At 51.0% G+C, this 20,830-nt stretch overlaps 7 protein-coding genes across 7 annotated transcripts; 2 read left to right on the top strand and 5 right to left on the bottom strand.

The window, feature by feature from the left end:
- Positions 1–478: 478 nt before the first annotated feature.
- PMZ80_010702 (uncharacterized protein) lies at positions 479–1,209 on the bottom strand (the record flags this gene model as incomplete). The annotated part of the gene is made up of 3 exons (XM_064879090.1): positions 479–833; positions 887–993; positions 1,051–1,209. The coding sequence occupies 3 exons, from the start codon at positions 1,207–1,209 to the stop codon at positions 479–481; spliced, it is 621 nt and encodes a 206-aa protein (XP_064725251.1).
- A 1,461-nt stretch (positions 1,210–2,670) lies between these two features.
- PMZ80_010701 (uncharacterized protein) lies at positions 2,671–4,393 on the bottom strand (the record flags this gene model as incomplete). Its single annotated transcript, XM_064879089.1, has 4 exons — positions 2,671–3,284; positions 3,338–4,021; positions 4,071–4,198; positions 4,248–4,393. The coding sequence occupies 4 exons, from the start codon at positions 4,391–4,393 to the stop codon at positions 2,671–2,673; spliced, it is 1,572 nt and encodes a 523-aa protein (XP_064725250.1).
- Positions 4,394–5,478: 1,085 nt separating this feature from the next.
- Positions 5,479–6,606, bottom strand: PMZ80_010700 (uncharacterized protein; the record flags this gene model as incomplete). Its single annotated transcript, XM_064879088.1, has 1 exon — positions 5,479–6,606. One exon carries the CDS (start codon positions 6,604–6,606, stop codon positions 5,479–5,481), a length of 1,128 nt encoding a protein of 375 aa, XP_064725249.1.
- Positions 6,607–8,000: 1,394 nt separating this feature from the next.
- On the top strand, positions 8,001–8,904 carry PMZ80_010699 (uncharacterized protein; the record flags this gene model as incomplete). Its single annotated transcript, XM_064879087.1, has 2 exons — positions 8,001–8,034; positions 8,327–8,904. 2 exons carry the CDS (start codon positions 8,001–8,003, stop codon positions 8,902–8,904), a joined length of 612 nt encoding a protein of 203 aa, XP_064725248.1.
- Positions 8,905–10,602: 1,698 nt separating this feature from the next.
- Positions 10,603–14,037, bottom strand: PMZ80_010698 (uncharacterized protein; the record flags this gene model as incomplete). The annotated part of the gene is made up of 1 exon (XM_064879086.1): positions 10,603–14,037. The coding sequence occupies one exon, from the start codon at positions 14,035–14,037 to the stop codon at positions 10,603–10,605; it is 3,435 nt and encodes a 1,144-aa protein (XP_064725247.1).
- A 546-nt stretch (positions 14,038–14,583) lies between these two features.
- On the top strand, positions 14,584–17,859 carry PMZ80_010697 (uncharacterized protein; the record flags this gene model as incomplete). Its single annotated transcript, XM_064879085.1, has 1 exon — positions 14,584–17,859. The coding sequence occupies one exon, from the start codon at positions 14,584–14,586 to the stop codon at positions 17,857–17,859; it is 3,276 nt and encodes a 1,091-aa protein (XP_064725246.1).
- A 229-nt stretch (positions 17,860–18,088) lies between these two features.
- On the bottom strand, positions 18,089–19,951 carry MUS81 (Crossover junction endonuclease mus81; the record flags this gene model as incomplete). Its single annotated transcript, XM_064879084.1, has 2 exons — positions 18,089–19,696; positions 19,751–19,951. The coding sequence occupies 2 exons, from the start codon at positions 19,949–19,951 to the stop codon at positions 18,089–18,091; spliced, it is 1,809 nt and encodes a 602-aa protein (XP_064725245.1).
- Positions 19,952–20,830: the final 879 nt, after the last annotated feature.

The raw sequence follows: 20,830 nt of genomic DNA, 5'->3' as shown, positions 1-20,830 counted from the left end.
TAGTAAGCTTTTCTCCGTGAATGGAGCTTTCAGAAGAACCCTTTGATCAGAATCGCGATCTCACTGCACGGAGTCTGATGCAAGCACTTCAGACGTGTTTCGCGTCGTGACGTGTGAAACCTGTTGATCGGCGGCAACGGTTTCCGACCACAACGTTGGTCACCAACCATCTGGAAACGCTTCACGACTTTCGTACCTGCATTTGTGGGCATGAGAGTGTAACTGTAGGACAGGAACAAAGGGCTCACTTTGATGCGTTGAAGACGTGCATCCAAAATTCGAGCATGGCTTCGAAGGTTGGATGAAGGAAATGGAACGCCGGTTGGTAAGCTCAAATATCTGCCCACGTGACCTCGCGAAAGCAGAGTCGCGGTCTCACTTCGACTCAAATCCGACCTCAACCCCATGAATTCTCTTACAGCTATGCTAAGACGTAACGATACTATCTGAAGACCCTCGGAGCTCATTAACGCGTCTCTCAAGCAAGTCCCATGTCGTCAACCAACATAGCTAGACCCTCGAATGGCTCACTTCCGCTTCTGACGAGCGCTCGAAGTTGTTCTCGCAGTCCCTCAAGTTTCGTTCTTTTGTCCTTCATCTTCTCCTGAGCTTTTGTCACATTGTCCTCCGCAAGTTGTTTGAGTCCGGCCTGTGCCATTTGCTGCATGAGTTTGTTCTCGTTCTCCAGGATTGGTGTGGAGGCTTGTTGTGTCATCTCGGGTACTAGCTCTACCTGACGCAAAGCAGCGGTCTGCTCCGCAGCGACGGTGACTTTAGTAGCCTCTTGAATCTCAAGAATGAGTGATCGGCCCCTGGGTGTACTGGCTTGGAATCTGGAAGATGTCAGCATGGGTACTGGAGCCTTCGGATGAAGGTCAAGACGTACTCGGAGAAGTCGAGCTCGTGTAACTTTTCAGCAAGCGAATATTCTGCGTGTGCGGTCGCTCTGATTTGGTTGCGTTTTTCACGCTTCTCAAGCCTGCTAGGCCCAGTCTCGCAGGTGTCAGCTTTAGACGACCACACATATCAAGACGACTTCATCGGACTTACCATCCCTTGCGTGCCTTGCACGAGCATTGGTGTACCTGGGCGAGCGCTTTCAGTAGATGTTGGCGCGACTTTGAAGTCGTCTTCGCCTGGATTTCGTGGACATGGGCCATAGAGCGAGACATATTTGTCCGAGTGACGGGGTCCATTGCTTGAGTCCATCATATCCAGAGGTGAAGAGTCAATCGAATGGTGGTTAGATCTGCAAAGAATAATTGCGCAAAAGGCATGCACAGGTGAGACTATTTCAAAACGCAGAATATCATGTTGTTGTTGGTAACGAGTGACAATATCTGTTGACAATGTTAAGTGGCAATGCTAGCTTAGTGACAAGGAATAACAATCACGTTTGCGGCTAACGAAGTGAAGGGAACTTCTACGGGGGAAATCGAAATGTTCATATTGCAAGTGCCAGAATTTGTGGTCACGAATGAGTGAACCTGCTTCCTTCAGGAGGAATACATTAATCTTGCCATGTGGATTGGTACGAGGCGTGTCTCAGCCCTCATGAAGCGATGAATATCAGATCTAATGCCAAGTGGAAGAAGTACGGCATGCCTTGTTCAGGGTTCAAATCCCCTAAAGATACAACTCGTCTGTGCGTCGCGGAGTTTATCTTTTTACTCGTTCGTGGGTTCAATTCCTGTCGGGTTGAGTGCGGCTGACGAGGCGTTTCCTGAGACCATATCAAGCACCACAGTGATAATGGGAAGAATATCACACGAATAGCACAAAGATTTACGACTCGTTACTATTCTAGCTAACCTAGTTGACATCAGGTGTCACTCAGTCAAGCCAGAACAAACAGCAATCCCCAACGAGCCAACCTTGCTCAACTCCTTCGACTTTGCGAAGTATAACTTGAATTTCATGTACACAGCCGGCTTCCTGGAGAGTCCATTGTTTCGATCCAAATAAAACAAGCTGTGATTGGATCTTCGATATTCTTAGGATGGTTGTGATATTCGAAAGAGCGACTGCCGAATGTCTGATGTACTCTCGAGACATCCTGGATGATTTTTGCAGGCAAGGCTCGAAATTAAAGCCTACCGCAATGGTCTGGAAGTCCGGACAGGAGTGTGCATTTTGCTTCAGATAGCACGGCAGACACAACTGAATCGGCGTACCGCTGGTGTTGCGCAGATACCTCTAAAGAATCAGAGCCACGTGATAGCGTTGTTGAGCCCGCGCTCGTATATAGCTGGGAAGGGAGTAGCGCCTAGTCGTCGATAGGGACGGCTGACCGACTACTCTATGCGTTGCCGCTATAGTAAAGGGCTAAGTAAGTAGGAGTATAAGTAGAGCTGATCAGATGCAGGCTACAAATTATACCCATCGCTAGAGGGTCTTCGTCCGAGCAGTACGGGGAAGACGCGGTCATCGAGGCAGAGAATCGGGAGCGGGACCTGCCAAATCAGATGGCGTGAGCTGAGCGTAAGGTTTCTCGTGTCATGGGTCAAACGAATCTGACATTTGCCACTCATTGTATCAGGACTATACATATACATGTCTCTCAGTGCTGCAACCTACACACAATTAAAACATGACGGCCTCGATCGCATGCACCCCTTCCGTTTCTCACCTCACAGATATACCTGGTCTCCACCAGCATTTGATCCAGACCTAAGAGTTCCATCTAAAACCCGGATGCTTCCAATCCAGATCCTCAATCTGCTTCTGACTCATACCGGCCAGTTTCGCATCCACATCAATCTTATCCCTCTTTTTGTTATCCCACTTCATGTAGAACAACAAGATGATACTCGAGATCAAGATCGTCGAGCTAGTCGCCAGGTTCAGGCCATTGCCGATGGGGTAATTCGGACCATCCGACGGCAAGAACGACCACGTCGATATGAGGCCGCCCACATTGCCACTCATTACATTCATGCCAATGCCTGCTGCACGCGCGGTATCCGAGACAAGGTTCGCGGAGACCTGTGCGTTAGTGAGCGCCCCAAAGGCGAATGCGCCGGAGGTGATGATGAAGGTGGCGCCGTATCTGGTCTGGGGATCGTTCTCCGTGGTGGCGAGGAACATGATGTAGCCGATCATTATGAGAGGTGCGCCGATGATGAAGAAGATATTGCGGCGGTCGAATCGCCATGAGAGGAAGGGGAAGAGAACGGTGAAGAAAGCGCCGACGACGTAGGGTGGGACGGTATGGAGTTGTTGGGAGACGACGGTGGCTTTGGGGTAGATTGTTTTGACGATTGTTGGGGCGAAGAAGGCGAGACCTAGAGAAGTGTTAGCTGGTGGTTGATCGAGGAAGGTGGGCGCGATTGCTTACCTTGTACGGTGATGTTGTTGAGAAGGAAGATGAATGAGACGATCAGAGTGACAGGCGAGAAAATGCCACGGAGGGTTTTCTTGGTGTCAATGCCATCAAGGACGGTGGATTGACCGACGCGCTCTGACTTGACTCGGGCAATCGCGAGATCTTTCTCTTCTTGGGTTAGCCAGCGTGCCGTTTCGGGCCTGTCGGTGAGGGTGAAGAAAGCAATGATACTGAGACCGATTGTGATGACACCCTCGATCAGGAATATCATGCGCCATCGCTTGACTGAGCCGACACTATCGAGCGTAAGGATGCCGGATGCTAGAAGTCCACCAAATGCGCCTGCGAGCGGCGCCATGACGATGTATAGCGATAACCGAAAGGTCAACTCTGATCGGCGGTACCACCTACTCATGTAGTATGCAATTCCTGGCAGCATGCCGGCTTCGAAGATACCAAGGACAAATCGTACGCCGCAAGCGCTGCTGAGATGGTCGACAAAGGCTGTTCCGAGAGACGCAATGCCGAAGCCCAAGGAGATAGCTGGAATGAACCAACCGGGTCCAATCCATTTGCAGGCCATGTTGCAAGGAATTTCGAACACGATGTACGAGATGTAGAAAATCGAAAGCAAGATATTGTAGTCGAAGCCTTTCAGGCTCAAGTCCTTCTCTAACCCAGCCAACCTAGCATTACCTGAGCAAAAGTCAGAAGGCAAGTCGTTACCAGTCAAGGACACACTTACCGATGTTGGCTCGATCGATGAAGCAGAAAAGGTAGAGCAAAGATACAGTAGGAACGATATACAGATCAATCTTCCACCTTAGTCGTCGCTCGGCAACAGGGTCAAAGTGTAGGATAGCTTTGCCATATCTGCGGGTTGTTAGCAAATGCAGAATTGCCCTATAGCGCAGCGACTCACTTGTCTGTGGCAAGATGACCTCTGCTCGCAGCCTCATGCGCAGTTTCTTCATGTGCAATTCCTGTTTTCTCGCCATGAGCCAGATCCGAACTTGATGAGTGGACAGTGTGACTTTGCTGCTTCTCAGCAGCGTTGATGTCAGCCATAGCGTGTTCACTAGCGTTGATGACTGTGTGAATGGTAGAAGAAGGATCGAGGTCAAGGACGTCCGGGGTAATCACGATCTGGAATTGAACGGGTTATGTTATAGCTCGGATTCGGAAGATGCACAGGACCCCAGCCGCGCTCTTAGACACTTTAGGGCAGAACGTTTCCGGGGGCACTTCAGCCTAATTGGAGAGTCGAAAGTACGAGGCCATGTGTGATTCTAGGACAGGCCTTAGGCCAGACGCGTAGGTGACCTCGTGTTGACAATTGAAGTCAAGCGAGTCTCGACTGTCCTGCACGTTCTTCGGTAATTCGATCTGTGCTGTTAATCTTGATTTAATTGGCGTAGGCGAGCAATGTGGATTCCAGATATGGAGAGCCTCCACAGATTCACTCGTACTAGTAGCGAGGCACGCTTGTTGGTTACTGCCCCGGACTTTGCTAACCAGGAGGGGATGGGCGGGTGAACAACCATGTCTGACAAGCATGCCAAGCAAAGACTAGCAGGGACTATGCGGCCACGGTACTCGAAGACGGCAAACCTCTTTTACATCGTCATCGACTGTGTCGTTGCGTTGTCGCCATTGGAATCCCATATATGAGGCGTGCGTCTCCGCTAGGCTGCGAAATTGGCGAGATTGAAGAGATGACGAACGTCGAAGGGTAGCAAATGGGATTCGCATTGGCTCACCGGTGCTTATTTTGCGCGGTTCAACCCATTTCATAGAGGGCAGCCTACTGACGGCCGCCCAAGTTAATTTCTTCAATGTTGTTCTTGCTGGCTGTCGTTTTGTTAGTGGCATACTGCAACAGAATAGTGGTTTTAGATGTCATAGATAATTGAGACGAATGCCCAACCTTGATTTTGAATGTACGTCCCACGAGCATCGAATTTAAACGCGCTTGGGAATTTCGTTTGGCAGCGACGCGTGCGCCTGTACCTTCCTTCGCGCGACTTTCCATTCATGAGATTCACCTTTCCGAAAAGCCTACCATTGTGGTCGCATAATTATCGATAACAACTTCTCAAGCTGCCTGATAGTATGCGCGTTGCCTTTCGCCTCTATCTTTGCTAAGCAGTACCTTACAGGTCCCTGTATGCAGGTAAGGGCTTCCTAGCCACAGAGCCATATATCTCGGCAGGTAGTCGATGATGCTGTAGCTGCACCTCAGCCACCCTATCCACGATACGCTGAACATCGTCTGGCAAGAACAGCTCATCATTCCTACCCCGACCATATTGGGGTGGTGGTGTCTCTGCTGGACTCATGCTCATCATTTTCAGGTCCTCTTCATAGGTCATAGCCTCGTAGTCTTCTTCTTCACTGGCACCTCGATTATGCCATTTCTCACGATGTTCATCCTGGCTAGCGGCCAAAAACTTCCTGTACTTCCGGCTCACGACGCAGAAACCAACAACGATGAAAATGCCGCCAAAGCTCAATCCGACCCCTAGCTGCCATCCACACTGCGATCCCGGAGGACAATGTTTGGGTTCCTCCTGTATACCTGCCGTACTACCATCTGAGGGCTCTGACGACTGGCTGGGGATCGTGGTACTATTCGACGCCTGTACGGGGGAAGAGGAGGCTTTTGGGCTGTCTGTCGTTACCGAAGACGTCGTAACCAACGTAGAATTATTGGCAGGCATCGGGGTACCTGAAGAGCTTTGTTCGGCAGAATTCGTCGGAGTAACGGTCGATAGAAACGTGGTGCTAAGTTTTGAGGTCGTCTCACTGTTTGAGGACTCTGTTGGTGACACAGATGCTGATGCCAGTGAAGACCTTGCTATACTGGGAGTGCTGGATGTGCTACTAGAGCTGGGAGCTGATTCCGACGATGAGGACTTGGGGACAGTTTGAGAATGCTCAGTCGTCGACGCCTCATGCTTGTCTGTGATAGATGTCGGTTCTGCTTGCGTCTCTTTGCTGCTCTTTGCTTCGGTAGGAGTCGTGGTAGCACTTTTGTGTGAAATTTGACCATCTGCGGATTTTGTGCTTGAGCTGGTGCCCACCACTGTCTTCGAGGACGAGCTGAAACTTGTGGCAGTGGACTTTGTGCTTGTGGGTGGCAGTTCTGTGGTGCTTGGATCGGACTCATTTGAGTGTTGGGTTGACGCAGCCGACTTTGGGTTGTCATCGTGGGCTAGGTCAATCGCCCCCAGTGCACCCCCGGAGCAGATAAACAATACTGCGAGTCTGAACAGCTGCATAATAGGTTAATGCTCTATCCTGGTCAGGAGGTTAAGTCTTCTTTCATAGATCTTGTTCAGGCACGAACTCAGCGGACAAGGGTCATGTCGCGCTAGTCATCATCTCAGCTTTTTATCGAGGACAAGGTAGAATGGAAACGAAGGGCTGTAGCAAACACCTCTCGGGGACCTGCATGAACTGTGTGTCACGTACTGTTTGAAGGTTGTTCCAAAGACCCAACGAGTACAGTACACGGCGTCCGCTGCTTATCAACATCTCAAGCGTAAGGTCGGTCAATTCTGGCTGGGAAAAGCCATCACGTCGATGGCATGAGTCCAATCGCTCGGAGACGGCGAGAGCAGTGGCGAGGAGTGTAGATAGCAGATAGCTATCACTCGATCAGCGACCATTCTGTGAGCCTGTTCAGTTCGCACTAGGTGAGCAACCTTCAATCAGCAACAACGAAAGCTTACCGCAGTGTTGCTTTCCTTACTCTTCGTACATGTCGTTTCGATACGTTCTGGAGTCGACCGGGATACTCTACAGGTCTGCCAACTTGTCGCTAGCCTCGCATCGACGAATATCCTCGTTCAGCTCTCTGGGGTTCATTGACATCCTCTTTACTGTGCCACGACCGCATTGATTCGTCCTGCTGGATTTGTGGCTTCGCAAGCATGCTTGCGCGCACTTACTGAGCCTTCGTGCCCGAAGGAGTTCTATTGCGTAGTAGTAGAGGCGACACTAGCGATGCGCACACATCAACGAGTGATGGACAACGTCGTCGCAGTCAGAAAACACCCTCGTAGGAACAAAGACTGCAGAGCTCGTTCAAACGTCAAACAGAGAGCAGACAGCATAGCCTTTCTTTCTGTCGAAGGACCATCATATCAGAAGTTGAGCCGTCCATGTCAAACCGTCGAACAGGTATACTAATGCAAATCTTCTGTGTAGAGCACCGCTCAGTGAACATATTCGATGACAGAACTACTTGAGTACTAACGATGGATGCAACTTGAATCCTCTTCCAACATAAACGGACTTCAGCATCACGCAAGCGAAAAGGAGCTGGACTTCCCCAGCAGATCGACCTCGGGGGTCCTTGAGCCGTTCCCATGGTGCCACAAACCTTAAATTATCCTTGTTGTTTGGCTCTGGAGTTGCGAAATAGCGCGATCGAATGATGATGCAAATTGCGATTGCGCCCGTGTGTTGCGCAGCACGCTCGGCTGCGTCTGACCTCCTCCCTCCAGTACTCACATTCTCTACCTCTTTCCAATCACCACATAGCTTCATTTTGCTTCCCGTTTGCTTCAGTCGAGTCGCGTATACATAGCGATCGGGATTACACCATAATTAACTGCAATTCTCACTTCTCTGATTTTTGGAAGCATCTTATCTTGACGTCAGCGTCGCGATGGCTGGAGGAGAACCTGAGAAGGGAGACAAAGGTATGCAATACTTTCTGTGACTTGTCGCGTCCTAAATCTCGAACAATACGTGTATTGGCGCGTGTATTGCACGCGACATGTGCGCGACAAGAGTGCGCATACTGTGCCGTCGTCCGGACGCCTTGCTGGCGACATGGGAGGATGTTCGCGGCATGCCCCGCCAGTCGCTATAGGCTGGACTGCGAGTGACACGGTTCCGCCCGTCGCAAGGCATTACGCGCTCTCGAGCCTCTTGTTCAGTCATCGTTACATCTCCTTCTCACAGAGCGCATACTCACATTACTGTCTACAGTCTCATGGAACTGGGGAGGCGGTGCTCCCGGCGGAGAAGTCGCCGAGAAGAAAACCGAGGGTGAAATCGCAATAACTTCCAAGAAGGGGAACAAGATCAAGAAGAATGCTGAGCCAGACAACCCAGCCATTCACGTCAAGCGCAGCGGAAATGATGTTGTCAAGAAAGCCTCGGAGCTGAACATTGAGAAGAAGGCTGCCGGCGGAGATAGCAAGAAAGACGATTCGAAGAAGCGTAAAGCTGACGACGATGAGGAGCCACAGAATGATGCAGACAAGCATGAGGAGCACAATGGTGCTGAGGTTCGCAAAGGGGGCAAGACCCCTAGCAAGGCTGGCAAGGGTGCGAAGAAGGCCAAGAAATCTGAGGAGCCTGAGGATGAACCGACCGAAGAGCCCAAGAAGGAGGAGCCGAAAGCAAATGGGGCGAAGAAAGGTCGTAGAAGGCCAAAGGCTGCTGAGTCTACTGGTGACAAGAAGGGCGCCACCAAGGAGAAGAAGCCGAAAAAGGAGGCCGCTTCAAGGAAGGAGGGTGACATGGTCTCTACGCGAACTCGGAGCCAGGGCAAAGCGAAATAGAGGTTCTGAACCTCCAGACAGCTGCTTGGGTTGTTCAGCTAGCATGGGGCTCTTGTCCCTGGAAGAGGCGAAGGCCTGTCGTCAGAGCAGGAACACACGTGGCATTTTGGATGTTCTGCTCTTGAATGATTGCGTGTATTGGTAGGCATGTATAGTTAGGGAACAGGATAGCTAAGTTTGGCGTTGGCCTCTATCGAGCAGAGAGACCCCAACTGCTCGTTCTGATCACTGTAAATCCTTGACATGATTGTTCGGTCTTCACGTTCGACTGTTTCTTCAGAACGATCGTAGGGCATGATGGTGCTTTAGCTCTGTACTGCAGTTCCTGTTGATACCTTCTGCGATGACTGGGCAGGACGGTCCTGTACCACTTCGATTGCTGTCTTTGGCCCCGACGAGTTGACGGCACCAGTCCCATCGGTGGTGACAATAGATTTGGCATTCATCTGATCGTATCTCGCTTGTCTTCTCTTCTCTGATTCCGTAAAGAGCTTGAATGCCTCAAGAGAGCCTCCCATCTTGGTCCTGTTTGAGATGAATGACCCTTTTGTCTTCTGGTTGTTCGGATCACTTTAATTCTGCGCCTTCGTTGTCTTTGTGATGATTATAGCTTAATGGTCATAGGCAGGTTGAAGGCTAAACAGTCTGTTATGTGTCACTTGGACATGACCGGGCAGAAGGCAGCTTGCTGGGAAATGGCTTCACGTTGACGTGGGGTTTCTGTAAAAATAAAATAAGTTCTGGACCACCACGATCGTAGTCACCATTACACGTCCATTTTCGCGTAGCACCACCATAGCAACGCTTCTATCCGCAGTACTGCGCAGTCCCTCACCATCCATCGTAGACATGGCATCGGGACAGCATAGAAGAGTGTTGAGGACTTGATCATTCAAGTTGTGGAGAGCGTGATACCAAGGACTCGAATGTTGTGCGGCGTTCGCCGAGCTCGCGATCGAGAGCATGCAGCCCAGAACTACAGCGATAGCGGCGATGTCCGGGGTCGAGCCACACAGGTGACAGCTCCTTCGACATCTGTGGCACCTGATGCTACCTAGGTAGGTACTTCTCCTCGCGAGCAAGCAATCGCTGATATCCGAGTACCTCTTGTTCACCTTAACAATACCTGACCTTACCCGAGCGCTCGAGTTCAGTAGGTATCTAGCGTGGACTTTACCGAAGTAAGATGGGGTAAAGCTATTCCATGCATCGTGACTTCACCATAGCGTCGAGTCACCAAGTGTAAAGTGGTGCGAGGAGTAAGGACTGAGAAAGGTTAGTCATTAGCAGCAACCACGAACGATAACGCTCTTGTCCGGGCGTACGCTGCTGCCCGCAAGGTCTGTGTACTCTTTCGCTCCAGCTGGCCCGATAAGGTAGCTACCTAATTTCTCAGCACCTACCCACAAGCCTCAAGCCTACTTTTAATGCATCTGTAACACTAACGACAATACGTTGGAGCCGCTGTTCAAGTCATCACATATGATACTACACTCCGCATAATGGCTTGGGCGAACTTCGTTATATCACGGCAGAAAGATGCGATCTGCATGTCAAAATTGCATGAGTAAGATAGGGTGAAGAGCACTAGGGGACGTCGTGGTCATCGCTTTCAAGACGCGTGAGCAGTGATATGTACAGTAATGGCAATCAGGTGTGTACAGTACGATATGTGTTCATGACATTATTTCACACAGACTATTCTACATCTTTGTATCTCATTGCATGCTCGAAGCGAGCCTGGTGCCTCCGTTTTCTCTGAGCTTTGCGTTGTCTATTGTTGAGAGGCTTCGGTTGCACCCACAATTTGCTGATTGGTGTGTCTTTGAGTTGACCTAGCTTGTCCTGTGCAACCCTGAAAACATTGTGTACTGCTTCTGGCCGAGCAATGTGGTCGTCAACCACATGGTCGAGACTGGCGAGCGGTTGCTGAATCTCTTGCTCGATAATGGCCGGGCTTAGGTCTCCAAGTCTTCTGAATTCTGAGACCGACCATTTCAATGTTCGGTTTGCGTAACGTTCAATTTTATCCCTTCTGGTTGTGTTCTGAGCTGCGCGTTTCTCCTCGACTGCACCGCGTACGATGATACGAATCGTTTGGAGATTGGGCCTCGTGATAGGAGCCGGCAACAGTGAAGCTTCTTCATTGTCATGTGGTATGTTCTCTAGGTTGGGTATCCCCGTTTGATCGTCGAATGGTATTTCCTCGTCTGTTTGTAGCTTCACATCAGGAGACGATACCGGTGACCTATCCGAGATATGGTCCTCGACCTGGTCTTGGAAGAACGACTCGGCGAACCCATCCGGAAGTTCAGATTTTGACATCACACGGTCGTGCTGAGAGGAACCGGTGCCCCTGGGGTCCACGATACTGTTGTTGTATTCCTCGCGGAATAGGTCTTCCGCCACTAAACGGCCCACATCATTGTAGTGAGGTTGCGCATCAAGATGATAAGAGGAATCCACAATTTCGCCTTCAATATCAGTGCCAGCAGGCCTTATGTCGTGGTGTTCTGCCTTCTCCTGCTGACCGTTGTGCTGACAATAAAGTTCCCATACTAACCTTCCCGTCTCGGATCCGCGAACAGAGACAATAGCAGAGAGTAATAAATTGAAGATATAGGCCGGCAATATCGCAAGATTGCCACTCCTGTACCGCTCGACATGCTCTTGCGCTAGCATCTGTAGCGTCGTGCTACCATATTGATGGAAAAGCCTGAGCATGTGGGCAATCTGTTGCTTAAACAAAGTACGCTGCGCTTGCGTGAAGTCGCCGCGCATGCTGTTGTGGTCTCCTCGCAAGATCTCACCCATTAGTGCGTTCGCTTGGTTAACTTTCAGGCTGTGATTCATAACAGTTCTTAGGTCGCCATCTTCGAGTCGCATGATTATGCCTGCCAGATGAGCAATATTTGTGAGACCGACACCGCCAGCTTGTGCCCCTCGCAGACGTAGCAATTGGTTCCTTGCATTTGGGAAATCAAAGTTCTGGACATCTGCATCGAACAGCCGGCGTAAGAACCTGATGGTCGGTTTTCGGCGAGATAGACTAACCCGTGACACGACTTTCCCCAGTAAAGATTCGTCCCCACTAACAGAAGCAAATTTGCACAAAGTGGTGGCCATGCAAGACAGTCCGTAGGCTGAACTTGGAATGAGAGCTCCGTCCAGGTCGTCCGAGTAGAGCAGCCACTGGCCAAGTCCTGTCAACTTCGTATCAGAGACCAGACTAAGAAAGCCTGCCAGCTTGTAGTAGGGCAACTGGCCATGGGAGTCGGCGTACTCCAAGCGTTGCTGAAATAGACGGCTGGAGAAAAAACCATTTTCGGGGACAGGCTGCATATGCAGAAAGTTGGCGATAGACATAAACTTATGCTGGTCGACGTTCTCTTGGATGATATTGAACTGAGCAAGAGAGCGGTGCACGTCGCCCATCTGTATAAGACCATCTAGAGCCTGATGCTGAACTCCCGAATGGAGGAGTGTGTTGGCTAAAATCGATTCGTATTGAAGGTCGGAACTTCTGGAAGGGTCTATTCCAGCTCTCTCAAGGCCCCTCGTCTCATCCATCTTTGAAGACCATGACTGCAGGGCTGCTGGACGATTGACCATATCAAAGTGGCCAGCTTGGATCAATCTTGCCTCCATGTAATCGAAATAGTCTGGTGGAAGATCATGAGGTTCGAGGAACGACAAGGTTGTTTTGATGGCAGACTGATAAGCCCTATCGGTGCGGATATGTCTGACTTCTCGATTGACATTGTTGATACGGGCCTCTACGAGGGCAAGGACGACCTCAACGCTGATGGTCCGGTCAGGAACATCGACAAATGGTTTTTCTCGGCTATAACCTTCGATCAGACCAACAGTACCTCCGTGGCGGCGTTTCATCCTCTCCCAATCGATTTTGACGCTGAGGCTGTGCGTGTGCTGATCCGAGCACCACCTGACAGCGAACCAGGGATTGTCGAGCTGGGAGGCAAGATCGCCGATGATACGGAAAGCAGACTGAATTTGGCCGCTTTCGACACAACACCATAGAATAAATTCGAGCCAAACTTCAGGACCCAGAGGCCGTACTTGCAGACGGAATCGACCGCCCGGCACAGATTCACTGATCTCCTTCAGAGATAGGCCTGCCTCAGTGGCTTGAGCAATGGCAACGTCCTGCTGTTCCCGCCAAGCAGCATCAGAGAGGGCAGTAAGGATGCGTGAGGACACTAGATGCAAAATGGGAGGACGTTGGACGTAGACAGAATATGGTGATGTCTTGCAGTTGTAAATGTCGTCTGGAATCATACCATGATTATGGAACTGGCCGAGAATGAGCAGCACGGCAGACATGATTTCTTTAGATTGATCCGAGGGTGAATTCGAAGCGCTCAAGACTAGGCGACCCAATGTGGTCCATATGCCGCTGAGCACGGTATCACGACTATCAGTGATGGTGCTGTGCGATTGATCGTGATCGAAGGCCGCCTCGTAGTCAAAAGCATGACTAGGAAGATATGTCAAATCTTCAGAGCCAGTCGAGAGCCAATGTTCTCCTTTAACTTCCTCGAAAATATCGTCAGGCCAGTGGATGTTAGACGGGTGTTTTTCAAGGACTGTCTCTTGACCGGCAGCCAAATTCTTGAGGGCAGCTTGCATAAGCCAGACAGCCGCTTTCCTGCGTCCATTTTCGACCATCCAAGCCAGAATGTCGATTTTGGCCTTCCTTTGTGCGCGAGCGATTATGTTTGCCAGTTTTACTAGGTCGAAGCTTGGCAAAGGGTCAGAATTGTGAAGGGTGGACTTGGAAACCCTAAGGCTGGGAGGGAGGAGTGCATCGAATTGTGCCGCCCAGGGCTCTGGACTGGTCACCGCTGATCGATTGTCCTGCTCCCCTGTACCTGCCCCAGTGGGAGGTGCCGGAGCATCTGCCGTAAGCTTGCCATTGTTCCTGCGAGAGCTAATCGAGAATTCTCGGGTGGAGAAGAAGGTGCGAACAGGAGGTCTTTCTGATGCTCGAGGCAAAGTCGACTGCGGTCGGCGGAAGAATATAGGAAGAGTGTGGCGTGGTATGGACCAGAGCCTTTTTGTATCAGACAAACACTGGATCTGTCTCGTATAACATGGAGAGACCCTTCGCATATCATGAAAGCGCCTCCCAGGAGTACATCTGGCTGAACTTTCTGGACAAGCAGCTGCGAAAGAAGTTCAAGTTGGGTGTGATCTGAGACTCAGGATATGGCGAGTATAATGAATGGCAGGGGCGCTGATATCGCCTCCGGGTTCTTCTGGTGGTGACTGCAATTAAATTATGATCATTATCCTGTCTATGAGGAGGCGCGACCTGCAGTCAAATACATCACCACTGGCATGACCGGCAAGACCGTCGCAGAAAATATTGGGTTTAGAGTACGGAGGACCTGGAAGTCAGCAAGTGCAAGCTAAAGCTGCAGCCACTGCACGTGCAAGTCGGAGTCGATCGCCCGAGGCCACAAGGCCGGGTGAGAGCCACTCTACTTTTCCTCTTCTGCACGCATATCAACAAGCCCTGCATATATCACTTGTCGCATATTGTATGACCCTAACGGATCGACGAATATAGCAAGCACAGATCTTGTCGATAGATCGATGCGACGAAGATGCGCAGATCTGGCCACCCAAGCCAACTCATGCTGAAACACCAAAGCCATGGCTACGCGCGCACGCGATCCCAAGCACGGCCATAACCATAGCAATAACCATAACCACTCCAAATCAACGAGAAACAAAGAGAACATCCCTCATGGCCCTTCACCGTCGCCTTCACCCTCACCTGCCCCTAGCCACGGCCGCCCCTTCAGACCGTCTCTTGTCAAATCGCCAGACAAACAGCCCGAGTTCTGGACCGACAGCTTTCTAGGCAACAACGCGTCTCAAACCTCACTAATACCTTCACCCCAGCCTTCCACCGCTGCCATATCCAAGCCTAGAAGGACCATCCGGCCTCAGACGTCTATCCAAGCATTGCACCGCCCTCCGCGACACCGACAGACCCAATCTGAGCTGCCTGCGACACGACTTGAGGACTTCAAGAAATCTTACCAGAAGCCCTTGGCCCGCGGCACGAGTCCGATCCGTAGCACTGGTCTTTCCACTCCACCGAGATCGCGAGAAGGCTCTGTTGCTGAAAGCCCCAATCAGATCCTGTCGAGTCCTCCCCAAGCATTGACCGACACATATAGTCGCATTGATCAAGAGGAGGATCTGGCTGCTACTGAGGGTGAGATATCAGATTCTGACAGTGGTTCTGCTAGGGGAGAGCATGTCCCTGTCGTCGATGGCCCGTTAATATCAGAACGCCCTTCGTCCGGTCCTTTACGACGAATGTCTAATTCTCGTGCCTCTACGCCTACCAACCAGATACCGCAGCATCGTCTGTCCCACGATGAGAATCCGACCATAGCTTCCGTCTTCTCGGATCCAACGGGTATGAGCTTTGTCGATCAGCTTTCAGATCCTGGCTTGCGAAACACACTCACTCCACATATGCTACAAAGTGCTGCAGACAGGGACGCTCTCTATAGGGCATGGCAGTCTAGGAAGCTCATTGCCTTCGGGAAAGCTGGAAAAGTCATATTGGATGCTGACGATGTAGCTGAATCTATATCGTCATCTCCTCGTCAACGCCCAGAAAGGGTCATTGCATTCAGCAAGGCGGGCAAGATCAAGCTAGCCAGTGATCATCTGCTCAGACCACAGCACCAGAGGACTTTCTCAGACGTTACCGAACAACTCGATCGAGCCAGCAATGATCAACCTCGTCCTATTCATAATGACAACTGGCACAACGATGATCTACGGCGAGAGGCGATGCCACACAATCCACGAGTTCATAGGGAACCATATTTCCCAAGGAACCATGGTTTTCCTGAGCGTAATGCGGATCTTGGGCAAGACGGAAAGCAATCAGATGGTATTACTGGTAGCATACGAAAAGCAAGGAGTGAATCACCTTTCACATCTACGTCGCGGCCCACTACTGGAGCTGACCGAATACGGCAAGAAAGGTCAGAACAAATTCATTCATCAACCCACGCTCGACCAGCGGTTGAAGCTCTAGATCACCGCTCGGACGCAGACGCAACATTGGACAGCCCACTCACTACTCAGACCTCATCCGACATCTGGGCGCAGGAGGCTGCTGATAGGCCACTTGAAAGCATTGAGCATGATCCACAACCACGGAAACAGAGGCGGCAATCTGATTCTCACGAGCTGCAGATCTCGCCAGAAAAAAGCAGAAGACTCGATCTAGACTTCACCGGTCAGTCTTTTCAAGTTTCAGAAAGTCCTCCTGTGCGCGGTAGAAACGTGGCACAGGCTAGAGACAGAGAGATTCGTGGTCTTGCTCAACAAGCTGTGACAACTAATAGGCTCAGCCAGCTTAGAGCACGTGAGTCTCAAGAGAAGCTTCGACAACGGTCTGGATCGCCACTCTCTGAGGCAGGTGACCGATATACGCCGGAAAGAAAAGCGAGCATAGCACGCGATTCGGATACAGCCTCCGTCATCTATCGAACGTCCTCCAATGGTAGTGGGCCAATAACCTCCAAACCTCCTACTGCAAGTTTGACGCCTGACAGTGCACGGTCTCACGATATTCTGCAGCGACTCGCACGTGGTTCAAGCAGCACGCCCAGATCTTCGACCCCGTCAGACAGAACCATCAACGGTACTGTGATTCACGGGGAGAACAAAACGGATGTCAAATCTCAAGATGTTCAGGAAAGGCCAAGTAGTAATGATTCAAGAAGAAGCTCGGAAGAAAACAGGCGGCCAGGCCCGAGTATGGTACAAGCGACGCCGAAAGTCACCGGCGCATGGACCGACACCATTCTTCCAGACACGGTCAAAACGATGAAAAAAAACATCCAGAATTCACGATACGCGCAAACGCCCCATGTTAGTGCTGGTGGCTGGATTGATACGCCAGCTCCAAACGCACAGCCAGTCAAACTAGAACCCGTGCAAGAAGTGACACAAGAAATCCCAGAAGAGCTCATGAACGGCATTGCTAAGGATAGTGCCAGTGACAGAACCCTTCTCGCAGACGAGCAACCATCAAGCAGCGCAGCCCCAAACTCATCACAAGCAATCGAAAGCCTCGCAAGGAAAGTCCTCAGCGAAGCCAAAGAAAAAGATAACCAAGAAGAAGAGCAACATCCAAATGCAGACAATTCTCTCGTACTGGGTAACGCAACTCTCCAATCCCTCCAAAACGTCCTCGACATGGACGACACAACAATGTTATCCCAACTGAGCGTAGGAGAAGGCCTAGGCCAATCCGACACAGAGGTCCTCGACAGGCTAGGCACAAAACTTGGTCGCCTACAGACACATATCCACGATGCACGGAAAGGTATCACGAAGCTAGAACACCAGATGTCGCAACCACAGGAGTCCGAATCCACACAGGCCGTCCTTACCACAGCAGGAACGTCCAAATCCACCTCCACCTCCTTCCCCTTCGGCATCTTCACCCTCTCAATCCCAATCCCAATCCTCTACCGCCGCCGAAAGAACACCCAGTACCTCTCCCGCCCGACACCCCTCGGCTGGATCGTCCTAGCCTTCTGGGCATGGTACCTCCTCGAATGCACCCTCGCAGAAATCTATTCACATCCCACATACGCAGAGCGCTACACATGGCCCGCCCAGCGCGAGCCAGAGTACCCATTCGTGCTGCCGACTATGTTGTGGCGGTGGAGTCACCTTGAGTCGCTCATCCGGCCACTTCAGGTTTTCTTCATGGGGGTAGTTAGAATGGTGGGTATGTGGTTTGGTGTTACGGATGGGTTTACGGATGGACCGGTGGGGGCGGGGGCGGTGGTTAGTCCGCAGGTTCAGATGGAGGAGATGCAGGAGCAGGGGCAGCATATGGGTATGGATAGGGGGTTTGATATGATTAATGATGAGTACTTATGAGTGTATGATTATTTCATGGGTTGGGATGGAGGAAGCGAGGCGTTGGTGGTATTGACTCGGAGCTATAGATCTGCGATTGGAGGCAGACAGGACTGTATAGGTATAGATGTCTCAGCACAGAGTGTTCAAGAAGACATCAATAGGTTTACTTCAAATTATTAGTAAGGCTCGCTCCTTGTAGCCTAAAGCTCTACAAATGCACGAGTACATCTTCCTAGACTCGTAGGTTTCAACCTGCCCACACCTCCGCGATCTTCGCACTAAGTGCTTTGCCAACCTGTTTTCGAACGATCTCCTTGCCTAGACGATTACTGACCAACGTTTCCTTGGCTTTAGCATCACTACCCAACTCACTATATGCCTGTATCAGCGCATTCGGGGTTGGCCAAATCTTCTGGATCTCGATTGCCTTGTCGCCAGTTACTCCTCGCATGCACATCAGCATTTTGAGGTAGAGATCGCGCAACGTCAAGCTATCAGATTTGTCGCAGAGCGAGCAGAAGGCTGAAAACGTGATGCAGTAGGCGTTCGATGGAGTCTTTGCTCTGAGCTGCTCGAGCGTTTTGTGGTGTGTTGCGACGTCCAGTGTTCGTGATGGTAGGACGTGTAGTTCCTTCTGCTCATACATTGCTTTTAGCGATTGTGTCATTCGAGCGAGGTACTTGATCGTCTCATCGATCTTGGCCGTCTGCTTGAGGAAGATATCGTCGACGATCTGCATGGATGCCAGTGCACTCTCGATCGATTGTCCATAGATATCCTGTCGTTCCGAGGATATTGTGATCGTCTCAACCACATAGATGATATTCCTCATTCCAGACTTCTTAAGCCGGAACTTCTGCTCGTGGAATCTGCCGTCTTTGATACTTGAGATTAGGTCATCGAGACGCTTCCGCTCGATGATGTGCTCGAGTACGATCTCGTCGCTGCCTTCATCGTCATCACCGGCGTTTCTGTGCTGGAAGGCTGCGGCGTGGCCTGGTTTGAGTTTGGCGATCCATAGGATGTCGCCTAGTGGTAGTGCGTGTGTGTCGGCGACTACGTCGTATTTCTTGAGCTCGTTGGCGATGTAGTCGCGGTCTGTCTTTGTTCGGACTTCTCGGGTGTCGAGTACTAGCTTGACTTCGAAAGTGCCGGGTTTCAGCACAATTGGCTCGGTGCTAAGTGGTAGTACAGCAGATGCACGCCTGGCTGATGGGCCACTGTCCTGAATTGCAATCCGCTTGGGCAGAGGTGTGCGTTGTTCCTCTTGTTCCGCTTCTGATTCGATATCTACCACGTCAATGGCTGTGTTGACTGGCTTTTCCTTGGCAGTATCTTTCGACTTCGTGGTAGCCGTGGATGTGCTTTTGCTCTTTTTCGACTTCGTTGAGACCGCGGTGGACGTTCCGTTCTCCTGGTTCTGGATGCTCACTGCGCAGATCCAGCCCTCATCTGTGAGCTGGTAGCGTTTGGTAGGATGTCCTCTTGTGCACACAAGTTCTTTCGACAGCAAAGTATCGATCGACTTCCAGGCAGTGTAGAAACTGCCCGGTTCGCTTGGAGTTGTAAAGTTGCTGTCGCAGTATGGCTGAGCCTTGTCGATGAGATCCTTCTTGGACAATGCCTTGGTCCCTTCCCGGTCCAGTTCTCCGAGGGCTTTGACCAGCGCATATGCACCACTGTTCAACTTTGGTACATATGGTTTCGCTTTTCGTTTCTTCGTGGCTGGCTCTTCTGCTGCATCTTCATTCCCGCTTTGCTCTTCATCTAGACCATCGACCTGAACTCGTTTCTTCCTGCTTGGTTTCTTAAGCGCCGGCAGTCCGTTCTCGTTACAGTACGTGACATGCTTCTCCTACTTTAGTCAGCCATGGTTTGTCCATGCTTGTGGTGGGGGACAGACGCTTACATTGAGTCGAGTGCAGAGCTTCGGCCCAATCCCGTTAAGCTGATCAGCCTCAGACGCATGCTGAAACTTCGTTGGGCACGCTTTCATAGACTGGTAGGCTTTCTTATAGACAAGATGACCTTTGCTATTGCGTTCTCGGGCTTCGTCCATCCATTCTTTCAGCCACCCTGCAAAGAGGGGATTGGCGCAATCCTCAGCCATTCCGTACCAGCAGATCTGGGTGCTGGGTGCCAGTCCAGTTGCATGATTGCCGCGACCAGCGATAGAGCTGCAGTATTTGCGACGTCGACGTCGTCGTCGTGTCAATGCCGTTGCTGCGCTACAAAGAAAGAAAGCGGTGGTACGCGAGCATACGCGTCCTAGTATGATGCACTCCAACGCGGAATCACATGATCAGCTATGATTCATGCCTTCTTGCTCCTCGCACGAAGCGTCACCCAGTCGTACAAGCGCATCGGGCGACTCGAAGCTGTCTCATGCTGACCGAATGCGTTACAGGCACTGGAGGCAGTGTATTGGTGTAAGTGGCTGATGAGAGTGATAGCAGTCGTGAACTCCGTATGTGGTCCAGGACGTACGCGTTCCTGCATCATCACTTCGGGATATCCGGCAGCTTTCACAACACTACCAGGCATCTAGCTTAATGAATGAAATCTAGGTAGCTTCTACAAGTAACAGATAGGGCTGACGTCAAGAAACCTTGTGATGGGACATGAGCTTGCAGCAATGGCAATACTCTTCACACCAGTACATCCGCATCCCTCGCGCCGAAAATCATTTACAATTCTGGGACGTTGAAAATCTTGTTGACCAAATCCTTATCGATTCCGACGTGTGAGGTGACCCAGGTATCAACCGACCACCATAGTCCGTGCAAGCGCCTATGGACCATGTGCCCTCCCATGGATGGTCCGAGGACGGGCGCGACTTCGTGGTGCCATACCATATCATAGATGATCGCCTTTACGATGATACGGACACAAGACAGCATAAAGTACATCGAGGTCAAACGATGCGGAAAAGGTCTATCAGGCACTACAGACATGCGACCACGAAATGGGGTGCAGCATTAGAAGGGTT

This window comes from Knufia obscura, assembly GCF_036327395.1.
Source record: "Knufia obscura strain CCFEE 5817 isolate CBS 148926 chromosome Unknown scaffold_19, whole genome shotgun sequence".
Taxonomy (NCBI): Eukaryota; Fungi; Ascomycota; class Eurotiomycetes; order Chaetothyriales; family Trichomeriaceae; genus Knufia; species Knufia obscura.
Note: the sequence above shows the minus strand (reverse complement) of the source record. Positions and strands in the feature narration are given on the sequence as shown.